Genomic DNA, 16,981 nt, shown 5'->3' with positions numbered 1-16,981 from the left:
ACAGCATGGATGCAAAACGGCTAGGATGACAGCACCCAGTGTAGAATGGTTTCATGGGGTCAAACTGTTGTCCCGGGGGATTTCAAGTTTGTTAGCTCTAGGACAGTGGTACAAACCCAGCCCAGTGCCCCAGTTAATATCTGTGGGCCATTCAGTGACTCCTCTGTAAAATGAGTTTGGCAGGTTTCTCCCAGTTTCATGTCCACACCACGTTAGCAGTCTCAGCAGTGAGGCTCAGGCAGGCTGGCCAACAGGAGGGGAAGGGGGGCAATGTTTCAAAGGAGCCCAGCACTCCCACTGCCGCAGTAGCAGCAGCAGTGGCTGGGTACTCTGGGCCCTTCTGAAACACCATGGAAGCATCAGTCCATCACTTGGTGCTGCCTCGGGGAGCGGTGCTAAGGGCCTACTGCCATTGGCCCCACCCCTTCTGTCTGAGGCTCCGCCCTTCCGGGGCACAGAGCCATGCCCCCCTAGCACTTGCTCACTGGCCCAGGTGTCTGCCCCACTGGGCTCAGGAGGCATAACAACTGGGCTATTCTCGTCTCCTTAGAAGGGTCGGCCCAAGGCACATTGGCAGAATACACTCAGAGCTGTCAGTAGTAGCACTTATAGCCGACGTGCAGGAAATAGCAACTGGAAGGAGATAGGCCTGTGCCACTGAACCTATGCAGCCCTGCTTCCCCCAGCACTTTGATTAGTGCAGTCCAAACATTTACATGTGCATCCAAGCGCATGCCCCAGCCAGACAGCTCTGCACCTAACATGGACTACATGGAGCCTAGGAAAATGTGGCCCTAAATGCTGGCATCTGACAATTCACAGGGGGAAAAAAAAGTTCAGTTGTCTGGCTGTAAAGCAAAGCCTCTTGCTATTTGTCTAATGCAGCTCTTGGGACCACCTGAACAGCAAGCAGCCTCTGTTTTTGCAGGGCTAAACAATAGGGTCTGAAAAAGTGGGCTTGCATCCATTTTAAACAGGCAAACTAGACACTTCGGGAAGCACCACCCAACCTGTCTGCCGAGATCTGGGATTTGCACGTGCAAACCTGGGAGTGCAAAAATGAAGGTCAGGTTGAAATTGGCTGAAATTTCACCCTCTGGGCCCCTGAAGTCAATGGAATTACAGCAGGGATGAATCTGTGTGTAATTACTATGGTCCCTCAGTAATGACCTGCTGCAGGAAGTTGATAAGCTCCAATCCACTAAGTAACCAAAGGTTTACCTAACCTGAGCATAAAAGATCCCTCAGCTCAACACTCCACCCACAATCCAGCAATCCTTGGGGAACCTGGCCTAATCCTGAAATGACAACAGTGCAGAAATCTCTCACCTTTTCCCCAGTCCAAGCCATAAAGGAAGAGGAGGGCTGCAGCTGTGCTCTGCATTGTATAGCATCAGGCCGCCTAACACTACACAAGTCCCTGTGCTGCAGTGGTGCTAGGAAAGAGAGGGATGTGATTTCCTTCTGCTGGAGCCCCAGAGCAGTCAGACCCTGTCTTTCCGTCACCCAGCCTCCAAGTGCCTCTCACAGCTGCCAGTCAGCCCCTGGCAATCACTATCTCAGGGCCTGACATCTGGCTATCAGCTGTGCAGGCAGGGGGTTATCCTCCTAATGAGGAGGGCTCTGCTTTTTCCAGTTGAAGAGGGAAGGAATACAGCCACAGGTCTGTTTTCTCTCACTCTGGCATTGGTGGGTATCTGCAGTTCAAAGGATTCCTGAGGCTTCACTGAGAAAGTGTCCTCTGGGGCACGGAGGGAATTTGATCAGCAGAGCAGCAACAATTCTGGAGAGTGGCACCTCCCACGGGTTCTTTCCCCATCCAGCTCTGCCACCAGGTCTGAAGCTCCCCAGCAGCGTGACTCATGCAAAGGTCCCAGTCAGGACTTCAATCTGCAGCTAGACACTAGCTCACAAGTCTGCTTAGGTGGCAACTATAGCACTGGCTGCACTCCTGAGGCCAGATCTCAGCTTTTGGCCCAGAAGAGAACGGGAGCACTGCAGAGGCAGCAAACCCAGCCCCTGCATAAGAGGGACCATGTTGCCCTGCTCCATTGTGGCTGATGAAGAAGTGACACTGCTGGGCATTTCAATCCCCTGCCCCAGTCTCTGACTGAAAAGGGGCTGGGGAAGTTGCACGCATTCCCAGGAACACTTCAGATACATAACTTATGAGTGACACATAGGACAGGTCTACACTAATGGAGAAGATCAAATGAAGACACACAACTCCAGCTAAGCTGGAGTCAAGGCACCTTAATTTGCATGTCCACATGGTCTCTGCTGTGGATGACTGAGGGGACCAAACATTCCCATCGACTTCCCTTACTCCTCGCAAGAAGCAGGAGTGCCACATTAGCTGCTGGAAGTGGGCCACATCCTGACTGAATTAACCTCGTCAACTCTGGCCTTCCTCTTGATTGGGACTCCCTTCTTTCCATGAGCCTGTATAATTAGACCTGCCTCTGGAAAATCTCCCTCACACTGCATCTGACAAAGCAGGTTTTTGCCCACGAAAGCTTATGTTCCACAATATGTTAGTCTATAAAGTGCCACAGGACTTCTTGTTGTTTTTGCGGATATAGACTAATGGCTACCTTTCCGATACTTGTCAGCATTGACGGGGGTGCCCTGTGAGTTCATTTAGCAGGTTCCTACCACACTCAATCAAACTCCAGAAGAAGGACCGCAGCAGGGTCAATCTTCCAAAATACGTAGAGAAGACCTGAGAGAGCTCCAGAAGGGAAGCGTGAACATCTTCCATGCTTTGTGGACAAAAAACAACAGTTAAAATCCAAGACGATGACTGTGCCTTGCCCCTGCTTTTTAGCTCTTTAATCCAACTGACCTTCGTGTGTTTAAAACAGCACCACCTAAGTGATTATATTAATGAAAGAATCATCTGTTAATTCAGGGTATTTAACAGAAATACTGCTGTGTAAACATGGATTAAGTGTCCCACCACAATACAAAGAGGTTGGGAGTAAGCAGGCAGCACTAATGAACTGCACATTCTTTCCTGTCATCCAAAGTACAAAACAAAAGGCTCGGCTTTTGCACAGCTGAAAGTCGGGCTGCAGAGGATTCATGCCATGTTGTCAGCGAGGGGGGAAAGAGACAGCGGTATGTGAAGATTAGAGAGATTTCATGGACAAGACAGATTTTTTTTTCACCATAATGAGAACTGTTACTAGCAAATAAAAAATCTCTCCAAAATAAGAGTCTATGGTCCACCTCATTCCTCTCCTCCTCTCCAGCACCTCCGGGCTACCAGCAGCCCCACTGATAAACTCCTCCCCCTCACTTCCAGCACCTCCCACACGTCGTTCCCTAATGTGTAAAACTGGTGTCCCCTGCCTTCAGCCATATAGGCAGAAGATTCACTCAAATCTCGTGCCAGGGAAGGCAGCCAGAACTATCTTCACTAGCCATGATGGTTGTTTTATTTTTCTACCCACAGGTCCTTTGCTGTCAGAGCCCCAGGCTCTGTCCCTCACTTGCACTCAACCAGCTGCTATGCTGCTTCTGCAAAAATTAGCAGCAGAGATACCAAAGAGGCTGGGACACCATCAAACAATTCCTTGCTCCCTGCTCCCTGCCCCCTTATAATGACACATGAGCTGCGTCTACACGTGCACGCTACTTCGAAGTAGCGGCACCAACTTCGACGTTAGGCGGCGAGACGTCGAAGTCGCTAACCTCATGAGGAGATAGGAATAGCGCCCTACTTCATCGTTCAACGTCGAAGTAGGGACCGTGTAGACGATCCGCGTCCCGCAACGTCGAAATTGCTGGGTCCTCCATGGCGGCCATCAGCTGGGGGGTTGAGAGATGCTCTCTCTCCAGCCCCTGCGGGGCTCTATGGTCACCGTGGGCAGCAGCCCTTAGCCCAGGGCTTCTGGCTGCTTCTGCGGCAGCTGGGGATCTATGCTGCAGGCACAGGGTCTGCAACCAGTTGTCAGCTCTGTGTATCTTGTGTTGTTTAGTGCAACTGTGTCTGGGAGGGGCCCTTTAAGGGAGCGGCTTGCTGTTGAGTCCGCCCTGTGACCCTGTCTGCAGCTGTGCCTGGCATCCCTATTTCGATGTGTGCTACTTTGACGTGTAGACGTTCCCTCGCTGCGCCTATTTCGATGTTGGGCTGAGCAACGTCGAAGTTGAACATCGACGTTGCTGGCCCTGGAGCACGTGTAGACGTTATTCATCGAAATAGACTATTTCGATGTCGCAACATCGAAATAAGCTATTTCGATGTTGGCTGCACGTGTAGACGTAGCCATGGTCAGACAACTGGCATCCTTGTAGCAGGGGAAAGGTTGCATGGCAAAGGGGCAGAATGCTGGGGACTGTAATTCAGGGGAGGGGTAAATGCTGGTCTTCAAGCACACAACAGAACTCTGTTCAGGTTAGACACCTTGATCTGTGGAGGTGGTGAGCACCAGGACAGTGGCATTGAAAGAAACCAAACAAGACTCAGAAGTGCATTGGGCTGGAATGAAACAAGGAGAACAAGAGAAACAACACGTTAATCCCCACCAAATGGGCATGTCTTGTAGCGAATTGGTGACCACTGGGCAGTACGCAACAATTAGATCAGGGGGTTTTAGCACGTAACAATACCGTGGGTGACATGCACCACAGAAGAAATAGAGGTTCCAGTTCTCTTTACCGGAGTCTTGTTCATGCACCAAGGTGTGGCAGGGCAGGGTGGCCCCTTTGCATCACACTTGAGGTGGCATCTCTAGTGCAGGGTCTGCTTTGTTTGGTCATTGAGATGAAGAGGTGATGGCCTGGTCTTCAGACATGCTGAGCACCTATTGCTCACCTTGCCTTCAACTGGAGCTCTGAATGCTTAGTGCTTCTACCAATCAGGCCCTGAATGTGATCTTAGGGCTCCATCCATGTGCCACCTACTGTTTATAACAGACAATTTAAGGGACAGAGTGTCCCAAGGAGCAATCCATGAAATAACACTCATCCAACACACAAATACAATCACTGTTTAAATGTCCCTTTGGACTAGTCTGCACTCCGCAGCACCATGAGCTCAGTAGTCTGAGGCTAGTTCTGGGAAGATTGCAGTGAACAGGGTCAAATGTAAAATCTATCCTCTGCAGTAGGCAGGGCTCTGCTATTCTATCCATCACGTGTATGCAGAAAAGAGAATTTATTAGAAAGCAACAGTAATACACGGTAATTAAACAGCTCCCTTCATCCAAGACACCTGCAGCACCTTTACACATCTTAATTAATGAAATCTCCCTGCCAGGTAGCTATTACACTCCCCATTTTGCGGATGGAGAAACCCTTACATGAGCTCAGAAGAAGTCATTAGCAGAATCATAAAAGATTAGGCTAGGAAGAGATCTCAGGAGGACATCTAGCCCAATGGTGAGTGATCTTTTTATATCAGGCCCCTCTTTTTGCCCCTGCAGCTAGCAAGGCTCCCCTGCCACCATCTAATGTAAGCCAAATTGATTGAAATTTCCATTATGTTTATATGAAACCAAACTTTTCGGCATGTCTAAGAAAGTAAATCTGTAGAATGTAACAACATTAATTGGTATGTAAATGTGAATACAGAGACATAAAAACAGTAACATATTTCAACATTTTTAATGAGATGGATGAGCCTGAGACCCAGCAGCCAAACATGCTGCGCCTCCTTATGAAATTTCATGCCCGCTGAGGGGATCTGCCCCTGCCTTTGCGCATTCCTGATCTAGACCAACCACCTGCTCAAAGAAGGACCAATCCCACCTGAATCATCCCAAAAAATCATCCCAGAATCAAAAAGACAATGGTGGATTCCTTGTTCTCAATCCCCCGTTCCAGTCCTTGAGACCAGGGGTAGTCAGCAGGCATATGGCAGGTCAAATCTGAATCTGATCTGATCTGAATGGACCACAAAATCTTTTTACTTACTTGTTATCATCATTATTGTTATTGCTGTGAGAAAAACGTTTCTCTAGAGTCTGAAGCTTGTCTATACTTTGACCAAGAAATTTGGACCTTGACAAAAAATAATTGACTACCCGACCTTTAGACTATATTGTGTTGCTTTCCAATCACTACTTTAGAAGGAGGGTGAGAGGAAGCTGCTTTTACCTGCGCATTAAAACAAGTAAAAATGGGAGGGATCTCTCAGCTTCACAACACTTATAACAGCAAAACCATCCAGTCCCTAGAGTACTGTGCTCTGAACTACATGAGATGACTTCCACTGTAGGCACTGACAACAACTTAAAGCAGCAATGGTCAATCTAGGCTAGTCAGTGGGCCACATACGTGGCCCTCCTTCACCTCAGTGGGCTGCAAGATTGTAGTAACCAAGACAGTTTCCCAGGAGAGGTTATTCTGCTAACTGCACATGTGTACCTAGAATTTGTGGGTATGCCAGTGGAACTGCAGCAGTACTTTAATTGGATGCAGAGGAAGCACACAGCACTCACAGGTAATGTTGTGTGTAATCAGCACACACTTCCCTTCATGGGCCTGTGCTTTTCTTGTGTGTCACTTTCGTAATACCAGTAGGAAAAAAACTATGTGGACGGAAAGAAGCGGAATCTGGTAACCCTTCACATGGGCAATGGTAAAACAACACCTCTCGTGGGCCACACATAGAACCAAGATGGGCCGCATGTATCCCGTGGACCACAAGTCACCCACCAGTGTCTCTGCAGCCAGTTGGGGCAGGGAGGTGGGTGTGCCAGGGCAGGCCCCTGCACTGCCAGCAGGGAAAGAATGCAAGAAGCTGCATTCTAAATCTCCCTGCAAGAGGGGTGTCCTGGCCCACCTCTCCCAAAGCCCCTGCCCTGGGTCCCTGCTGCCTTTTATCCCCAGTCCCTGCTTTCATGCTGCATGCCTCGTCTCTGCATGACCCTACCCCTCCTTGCTTATCTGTGCTTCCTGCCCTCCAGATTTGTTGTGTGGAGGGAAGTAAAATCCAGATCACAGATTACAGATCAGATAAGGAATTGAGTCTACTGGATGCAGATCAGATGCGCCTCCATATTTTCGCATTCACACATTGCTCTAATGACACTGTCTAGGGTGAATCACCACAGTAGCAGCACATTTTCAGTGTGGACAAGCCCTTAGCATTCAGTTTTGCTGTACACTTACCCAGGTTGGAAGGGAAATCCCTTTTACAGAAAGCAATATTGTCAACCCCAAACATTCAGGTACCATGACTCAGGCCCCTGAAAAAACTATGGGATTTAAAAAAGAATAAGGCATTTGGAGTTTTCTTTTGCCTTCCGAAAGGCAGCTATATTTCATGTTTCAAGCTTTCCTCTACAACCTGGAGGGCTAGAAACTTTTTTTAAAAAAGGAAAGGGGAAATTCTCATGCATTTATACAACTGTGCAAGCTGGAGCTTCAAAAACAATGTTGACTATGAGACTCACAAAGAAAAGTCATAAGAGTGAGCAACACTGAGAATGTTCATGATTTTCAAAATGAAAACAAACAAGCTTTTAGTGCCTCTTACATACACTGCAGTAATAAATAAGTATGTGGCGCTGATTTCCAGAAACAAAAGGACAGCAATGCTGATTCAGATCTTTTCCCAGTGAGTTCCTTTCCCTGTTCCATTCTGCTCCTCAGACCCTCGTTAGCTGCCTTCTAGCAGAGAAACAACACTGACCTAAACCACAGGGCACACCTTACTGCAAGCAGAGCTTATCTGGATCTACTGAACCTGAAACATCGTAGAACAGGGTGGGACAGGAAACCACACTGCAAACTGGCTGTTTTCTTGACTCTGAACCCCAAAGCACTGATTCTGAATGCAAACAAGCTGGGGAAAATGAGAAAGAAAGAAAAAACTTTGCCTTTTACATGTTGAGATGGGTGGAGTGCAGAGGTCAGAGATACCAGATTGATTACAAGGCAAAGCAAGTAACAGAAAATTCTGCAGAGTACAGAACAAAACAATTTTAGTTGGTAGCATGTGGGCTAATTTATGTGATGGCACATACCCTAACGTATCACATTTACACAAATGATAAGCTGGAGAGAGATTTCTGGATTCTATCAAAAATATTATATAATATTTTGACCTAAAAATAGGTTGAGTGCAATTTCTTATCTTATACAAAACCTGACTTAGAGAGGAACAGTCTAATTTAAAAATTATTCTCATACCACCACCTTATACACAACAGTTGCTCCAGTGACCAGAAGGTATATTCCATTACAAGTTAGCAGTTTGATTTTACAAAGATGAAAAGTGGAGCCAACTTTTTATACAAATTGAGCACAACTTAGACCTATATGCTAACAGTTTCTGATTATCAGGCACAATTGTGGTAGCTACATGCATAAGTAAGGGCTCGAAGTTCACTGAAGTTCAAGGTATGTACAGAAATGTGCACACAATAGGGTACCTATATTTGCAGTGGGATATGTGGTTCATGCAATTATCACAATTCCCTAATTAGATCATATGATTACACTGGCAAACTGTCTAATGAATATGTAAATATGTAAGTCTGGCTATTTGTAAGCACCAGTATTTGGCTTGATCTTGGAGTCATAGGAAAAGAGCATGCATGCAATAGTGAATATATTTATTTCTAAGTTGACTTTCAGGCCTCCCTTACCAAAAATATGACCTCACACACTTGCAATGCTGCAGCTTTGATTAGGGGCTTTTTGAAATGAATATAAAGAAAAAACCACCAGTCTCCTTCTATTCTTTGAATTTATTAGTGAATTTTAGTGCTTTGGTGAAATAGGCAATGCTGGGGATCTCTCTTTATTCACAGACTAGATACAGCATGAGCACTAGTAGTGCTAAGCCAACATACTTCAGACTCACAGGCTACATCTATACTAGAAGTATCTGTCCACAGAAGCATCTTCCGACAAAACTTCTGTCGATAGATCACATCCATACACAAAAGTGGATCACTCTGTCGATCCACTCTGTCCACAGAGAGTGGCTAGACTGCCCAGTCCTCTCTCGACAGAATGGCCATCCAGAAGCACAGCAGACAGGGCAGCCTTGTGTGAAGACAGAGTCCCCTCGAAGCATCATCGCTTTTTTTGTCAACGGAATCTGTCGACAAAGGCGTTATTCCTCATGAAGGAGAGGCAGAAGGTTGCCAGCGGAAGTGCTGAGTTTTGTCAACAGACTATCAACAAAATACATTTTGTGTGTAGATGCTCCGTGGGTGTTGTCGACAAAATGCCAGTTTTATCGACAAAACCCTCTAGTGTAGAGGTAGCCAAAGACAATACTCCATTCTCAGGGATCTATTCCACTGTAGGCCTGTGTGATGGGAATACCAGCCAGGGCCAACAGAGATGGGTGGGGTGGTGGAGTGTATGCAGCTGGGCACTGGATTGAGATTAATAATGGATGTTCACGCAAGCCCCTGATCACAGCTTCTCATTTTGTCACACAGACCAAAGAACCGAGAGGAACCTTTCCAAAATCACAATGAAGAAAGTTAAAACAGGCAGCAGCAAGGGAGAGAATTAATTGAATCTTTAGGTTCTGGAGATTAAAAATTATTGTGGCTTACAATCTCACCAGACACCCAGGATAAAATTCTTCTTATCTCTCTGAAGCCCATTTTGTGCCTTCAGTGACTTTCAGTAAAGTTCCACCCTTTCTATTTTATCTCCTATTTGACCAATATTCCTTTAACAATGTTGGCATCCTCAGGTGTTCACCTTTCCCTCTCAAATGATGGTTTAAAAAGTTGTTGATGGAAAATTTTAGTCCCATCTGCATCACAAATGGCTGTAAAGAAATTATACTGTCTGAGTAAAATTACTCATGTGTGTACATATTTGCAGGGCAGGATTCTCATCTTCTAATGCTTTACACTATGGCTATGTTCATACTTTGAACTAATGTCGTTCCCAGCTCACAAAAACATACTCATGCTAGCTCTCCTCCAAGCTAGTGCATTAAAACTAGCACTGTAGCTGGGACAGCATAGGCAGACAGCCTGCAACCAGCACCTCTGAGTACACACCTGCCTGAACTCCCTGGGTGTGCATGCAGCATGGTTACTCTGTGCAGCAACTACCACTGCCAACACCATCCCAGCCTCAGTGTGCTTTCAGTGTGCTAGCCCTGGCAAGCACCAACACAATTATGTCTAAGAGAACTAGCAAACACACCTCTACTACCTTGCAGAGTAGATTAACAGCAGGAGCAACAGGAGTTTTATACCTCGCAGTTTCATGCCTGCTTAGGAGTATGGAACAGATAAGTGTGTGGGGGCGGTACAACATACATATCTACAACCATGATAAAATCCTTAGCCGTGGTTCATCAGTGGGTTGCCCAGAAAAAAACTTTGACTTTTTTTCATGGTGCTACACCTTAATTTAAGACAATTATAGGCTTTGCTGGCTCAGAAGGATAGTTAAAAGGCCATTAAAAAGGTTAGATCCAAAATCTAATTTTGTTTAAAAAGGCTGCAATTAAAGTGAAAGGGAGTGTTTTTATGAGATCTTGAAAAAAAATAAGTTGTTGGTTTTAAATAAATCTGTTTCTCCAGGATTCTGAAACGTAACATAATGCTACCTCCTATTCAAGTTGCAGAAAAAAGGCAGCAACAAAACTGTCTGGAGATTCTTTTCATTGTCCAAAGTTAAATGAAATGCAAAAGTTAATCAAAAGTGTAAAGGTGAAAATTTCATTAAATATTTTTAATCTTGCTAGATTGAACAATTTTAGATTCTAAACTATTATCAAGAACATGGAACATCCACTTTTCACGCCTGATTATTTTGGTAAAGATACTTTAAAATTAAATGTGGTATTTTATTTAGATACATAGTTATGACTTGACAACTTAGATCAAATGCCCCTTTCGTGGTATATCTTGTTATTCGTCAGGAGAAAAATATTCAACAGTTTTTCATGGTGACTGTCACAGTTTTTGTTGTGAACCTAAAAGAGGCTCCATTATGTAACTTCCTTGATGGTCACTTGACTGAGCCTTGGAAGCAAAATAAAGGGTATAGAATCTTTTATACAAAGCAAATAAAGGCTGGGCCTCTGTATGTTTAGAGACCCCCACCTAGCTTAGGGGGAAAAGGTCTCTAAGCACCAAAAAAAAAAAATCCTTTCTCTTTATTGCTACATGACCACATACTAGTCTTTCTAAAAGAGATAAAAATGCTCTTAGTTACTTTGATTTATTGGCAAATCCATAACATCAAATACCCATGAGATTCCTTTACATTACCAAGGAAGAGGCTGGTAGATGTCTGTCTCAACGCTGTGAATAAACCCACAGAATTTTGTTGTTTGTTTTTTTAAAACATTGTTTACGGAGAATACTAAATGAGGACGAAGGCTTGAATAGCAAATGTTAAACAGGGGACACGACTCCCTCTTTTCAATGCTGATCATTTTGTCTGAGTAAAGATGGAAGGATTTACCCTCCCTTACATTTATTAAACTAATATTTAATTTTATTAATGAAGGGAAAAGTGGTGCCACGGCCCTTAGGTCTCCCCTCTCAAGCTCTGACAGGAACCAGTTGGCCTCAAACCCAGGAAATGCACAGTGAGAATTCTGCCCAGACTTTTGCTCAAACTGGGCCAATAAATTTCTACTGCGTCCACCTCATGGCAATAAATTCCGCACCATCCAGTGAGCCGAACATGTTCCTCAACAACACTTGAACGTTAACTAGGTAGCTCCCTCAGAATGGGAACAGTTTACACTCACTTTAGAAAGTGCCAGGCAGTGAAGGATCAGGCCCACAGATGGGAAGCAGCAGTTCTTCAAAAATACTGCTGAAGGATGGTGAAAAACAAAGGAAAAAGGAGCAAAGTAGATCGAGGCATTTGCAAGGACCAAGTGCTTGGAAGCACAGGGCCATCTCTTCTTATGAGAGCCACAGGGCAAAATCCTTGCCCTACAACTGACTCCACCAATTGGATTATCCTCGATGTTGAAGATGAAAAGGACTGAATGGGTCACCCCAGCACCTCCTGAAAACCAGTGCAAATTGTTCCCTGCATGCATTAGAATTTAAGGCCAGAAGGGTACATCAGGATCATCTAGTCTGACCTCTTGCATATCACGGGTCAGTAAACACAACCACACACCCTCACGACCAGAATTAGACCAAAGTATTACAGTTCTCAGAACGCTGCAATTTTTTAGTGATTTATGCACTCAGATTTTGAAAGTACCAAGTTATGGAATTTGCACAACTTCCCTGGAGAGGATGTTCCACACCCTAGCAGGGTGTTCATTCCTAATCATTATCCTAAGCTCTGCCTCTCTGTTTCACCCCATTCAGGGCTGCTGACATGGGGGGAGGGGGAGGGGGAGGAGCACAAAAGGGGCAGCTGCCCTGTGGCCCAGTTATTTAAAAGAACCTGGGGCTACCATGGGAGCAACAGCAGCCAGAACCCCAGCCTCATGGGGAGTCGGTGACCCCACAGGTAGGGGAGGCCAGACTCTGCCAGCCATGTCCCTTCTGCCCAAGGCCTTGACCCCACTGTGGCCACTGCCCAGCTCCTCTCCCACACACAAATAAAGGGGTCGATGGCCCCCAGCTCACCAGAGCTTGGCCCCAGAGCTTCAGGCAGCTCATATGCAACACATCTGCAGCTGTCCTCAGAGCTCCAAAGAGCCAGCAAGCAGCATGGCTGCCCACCCACCAGCCTTCCTTCTCCAGCCTCTGCCACCCACAAAAGGAGGCTGGTGGAGGGAGCCTGGGGGCCTCCAGGAGAGCATGGGCCATGCCAGGTGAGGCAGTTTGGGAAGGTATTGCCTCCCCCTGCCTATGACACCCACCACCCACTCCTAGCTCTTTAAATTGCTGCTGGAGCCCTGCGCAATGCAATTCAGATGGCACTGAGGGCTATGTGGGAAAAGCTAACCTCCACCCCTTCTACTCAAGACACTGCCCCTTCTGGGGAGCCTGGATCCAAGCCCCTCCCCATCCACCTTGCCTAAGGCCTAGAGAAGTCTGTCACCAGCCCTTACCTCATGAGTCCTAGTCTTACTCTCATGCTCCACACTACATCCTTCTTCTCCTTTGCAGGAAAATATATTTATACATTTATTTATAGTGGGTAAGTATGCAGTAGCGAGCGTAGAATCTGGCCCATAAAAACTAGGTCTATGATTCAGGAAATCATCCTTATCCAGGGCAGTGCTTAAGCCCTTCAACACCAGCTTAAAGTTAAGCACATGCTTAAGTGTTTTGCTGAATCAGGGCCTATGGGTGGAAAAGACCTGTTGGGTCACCTAGTCCCTCTCCCAGGCCTGGTTTCAAATATTACTGCAACCCAAGTTTTCCAGGGATGGCGGGGGGGGGGGGTAAAATTATGTTGTAACAAGACAATATCCAAGCCAATCAACACCCAGCAGCCAGTGCAGCACAGAAGGATGGTGAAAGACAGACACCGCCTGCTGCTCTGTTCTTAAATGTGGAAATGGAAAGAACTGCCTTCCTCGGGGTTTCCCTCTGCCATAACATAAGATTGCCCTGAAAACTGTTAATGACAATAAATCACTAAATACATGCATTTGCTATTTTTTAAAACACATGAACCCCCCCCACAGACTGAAAAGGCTTTGATACACATTGAAGCAAAATATACGCAGCTGGATCTCGCCAGTGACTGACATTCCAGCTTGCAGATGACAGAATTGCAAATTCAGTACTCAGGACAGAGGAGTTTTTCTCCGAGTTTTTTATTTCGTTATGTCTGGAACTGGAAGCAGGTCTAGGAGCTTGCAACTTGTACGATTTTAGAGAAACTCTTCAAACTGAAATGGAATTGTATTTTTCAACCAAGCAAACTGACAGTGTCATTGGGAGCTTTCAAAATGTACAGACTCTGGAGTCTGTGTTCATTTGTGAGAGAAAAGGAGGATTTAAGCTGGGGCTAGTTCATAAAACATGAACCACAGTCTTTTCATTCAGCTTTTTATGTTAGAAAATTTGCCACTGAGGCAACACTGAAATACCCCACAGCCAAACTGATTTTCAAAAAGGAACCCCAACAAACAAGCCTGCCAGAAAGGACAATGGAGAAAGGATTCTGGATATAAGTTAGATGAATCCAGGGTTTAGGAGCTGGCTAGCAATCCACCAGAAAGAATTTCTGCCCTTTCAAATCTGCATGCAGCAGTTTCCCCAGCGTTGGCTCTTGAGCTATTACAATCAGTGTATTTAGTCTTTTCCTTTCTCTCCCTCTCCTCATGACACCTGTTATCTAGTTACTTTTAGTGAAGCCTCCTCTGGTTACTGCCATGAACGATTAAATCCTCTAACTAAGGTGCCCAGAAGTCTGTTGCCGTGGTGGTGAATTCCAGGTCTAGCTCCCCCCATGCAGACAGAAGGGCTGTGTCTACACTACAAAAATAACTTTGAAGTTGCTTAGTTCTAAGTACAACTTCAAAGCAAGCAACTTTGATGTTGAGCATCTACACACACCCTAATTCGACATTAAACTTCGAAGTAGGGCACTACTCCATTCCCGGGAATGGAGTAAGGACTTCGAAGTAAGGGAATATGTGTGTAGACTTTCTGCTGGCTGATTTGAGGTAATGCCTAACTTTGTTAACTTCGAAGTTAATTCTCAGTGTAGACACACTCAAAGAGATGGAGCTTTGGCTTCTGAACTTGTCCGCAGATAATTTCAGGGGAAGGGTATAACTGTCCCCACCCAATGACCAGCCACCCCCACCCCAGCTCTGGATTTCTGTGTAGTGTTCAAGTAAAAACCAGGCCACCAGGGGAGAGTTCCCAGCTGGGTGTAACAGACAATCACTTCTCCACAACAGCCAAACTAAAGCACAAGCAAACCTCAGTGCTCTGCAGCCTTATCTTACAAGGCACCAAAGGAGAATTCCCGCTCCCTCTCCCCCCAGCAGGAGGGCAGAGCTGTGGGACACCGCCAGCACGGGCCGCAGGAGGAGGCGCTCAGAGCAGTTGGCGTTAAAGGGTTTTCTTAACGTAAAAGAAAATGCTGTTGCTAACAGCGATGCTCTTCCCAAAGTGCCCGCGTGCTTCCCCATACTGTGCACACATCCGCCCCCCACCCCCATACATCTGCCCCGCCACACACGCCCCCACTACCCCCCAGCCCTCATACATCCACTCCCCCCACCCCACCACACACACACCCCACTGCCCCCACCCCATATATCTGCCCCGCCACACACGCCCCCACTACCCCCCAGCCCTCATACATCCACTCCCCCCACCCCACCACACACACACCCCATATATCTGCCCCCAGCACACACACGCATACAACCGCACACACGCCCCCCAGCCCCCATACATCCGCCCCAGCGCGCGCACACACACTTCCGCCCCCCACCACACACACCAAGACTCCCGCCCCTAGAACGCGCCCGCGCCTTGGCTCGCACAGCCCCCTCCTGCGCCGCCAACACTCCGCTGCGTAAGCACCACGACCGGCACCGTGTAAAAACCACACCCGCAAAGCGGCAGCGCCCCCTGGGCGCTTGCGTCCCGTGCCCCCTGGTCCGTCCCTTCGTCCCAGACGCTGGCCGCGGAGCAGAGCGCAGACCTCGCGGGCGCCGCGCACGCGTTCCTCGGGCAGTGCCCGGAGAAAACCCAGCTTGGATCCCTTGTGTCCTCCTCGCTGCCCCGCGCCGGAGCCCCGCGGACCCCCAGCTGGCTATGCTGCAGCGGCCCCGGGGACCCGCGCCGGAGCCCACTAGAGACCGTGCCCCCCCAGCCTGCCCCACCCGCGGTGCTCACCGACTGCAGGAAGCGCAGCGTGCCCACATAGTCCCGCTCGGTGAGCAGGATCTCGCTGAGGACGCAGAGGCGGAGGCGCAGCTGGCGGTCCGTGTCCTTGGGGCAGCCGGCGGGCTCCGGGGCTGAGGGGGCCCCCGGGGGCTGCGCGTCCATGGTGCTGTCGCCTCCCTGCCCGGCTGCGAGCGCTGCTGCCTCCGGCTCTTCCTTCCTGCCGGGCGGCTCAGGCTCCCTCCATCCCCGTGCGCTGCCCGGCGCGGAGCCCCCACTGCAGCCGCCCCGCGAAAGGGGGGCGCTGCCCGGCTACAAGGGCCGGCTGCCCAGGTGGGCCCGGCTCCGGGACATGGCGGGACAGTGGCAGCGGCAGCGGCGGCAGCAGCGCGTGCAGCAGTGAGTGGAGCGTGGAAGGGAAGCCCCGGCTCGGCGGGAGGGAGGGAGGCGGGCTAAGGAGGCGGGAGGGGTTGAGCTCAGCGCCGGAGGCGAGGGCTGCAAACTGGAGTGGAGGGGCGAGGGTGAGGGGCGGGCAAGGCACAGCCCGCGGTGCAAGTGCCGGGGAGAGAGGGACACACGTACACACACACACACACACACACACACACACACAGCCAGAGACTGTCCCCTTAGAGGCACCCGGTGCGACACACACACACACACCATCCGAGCCACAAAAAACGGGGAGAGAAAGAAACAAAAACACACACACGCAACCGACCAACGGCACCAGCGCAGCAACACGCTACGCCAAACAATCCCAAACTAGCGGAGAAGTCCACGCGACTATACGGCCCCGCAGAGACAAAGCAGAGGTAGGCAGATGCAGAGAGAAACAGGCATAGGTAAAGAAATGCGTGTGCACTCAGAAATATAAACACAAGTGACACACACAAATAAATGAGCGCACATGCCGAGATAAAAACACAAAAAAACGTGCACAGAGAGGTACACAAATATATGCCCATACACAAGTACACACAGACAAGCAAGTACACACATCGTCATCATCAATAACTGTGGGTTCAACGATGGTTGGTGTCTGACGCCTCTCTCACTATTTCCTTCCATCTTTCCCCATCCAGTGCAGAGTGGCTTAGTTTCTGTAGACTAGCTCCACACCAATCTACTACATCATCTATCCATTCTCTGTGGGGTCTGCTTCTCCTATGCGAAGCATCCATTATGCCGAATACTAGGGTCTTGATTTTTTGTTCGTTGTTCATTCTGCAAATATGTCCAAATAGTTGTAGCTTCCTTTTTGT

The 16,981-nt window shown here is 48.0% G+C and overlaps 1 protein-coding gene across 3 annotated transcripts in view; it reads right to left on the bottom strand.

Moving 5' to 3' along the window:
• Positions 1–16,132, bottom strand: part of PREX1 (phosphatidylinositol-3,4,5-trisphosphate dependent Rac exchange factor 1) — a 230,694-nt gene extending 214,562 nt beyond the window's left edge. For all 3 annotated transcript variants that reach the window (XM_075011780.1, XM_075011781.1, XM_075011784.1), the window contains exon 1: positions 15,729–16,132. In XM_075011780.1, coding sequence (XP_074867881.1) covers positions 15,729–15,881 — 153 coding nt within the window. In that variant the 5' untranslated portion in view covers positions 15,882–16,132. The remainder of the gene's footprint in view (positions 1–15,728) is intronic.
• Positions 16,133–16,981: the final 849 nt, after the last annotated feature.

This window comes from Carettochelys insculpta, chromosome 17 (assembly GCF_033958435.1).
Source record: "Carettochelys insculpta isolate YL-2023 chromosome 17, ASM3395843v1, whole genome shotgun sequence".
NCBI classification, from domain to species: domain Eukaryota; kingdom Metazoa; phylum Chordata; order Testudines; family Carettochelyidae; genus Carettochelys; species Carettochelys insculpta.
Note: the sequence above shows the minus strand (reverse complement) of the source record. Positions and strands in the feature narration are given on the sequence as shown.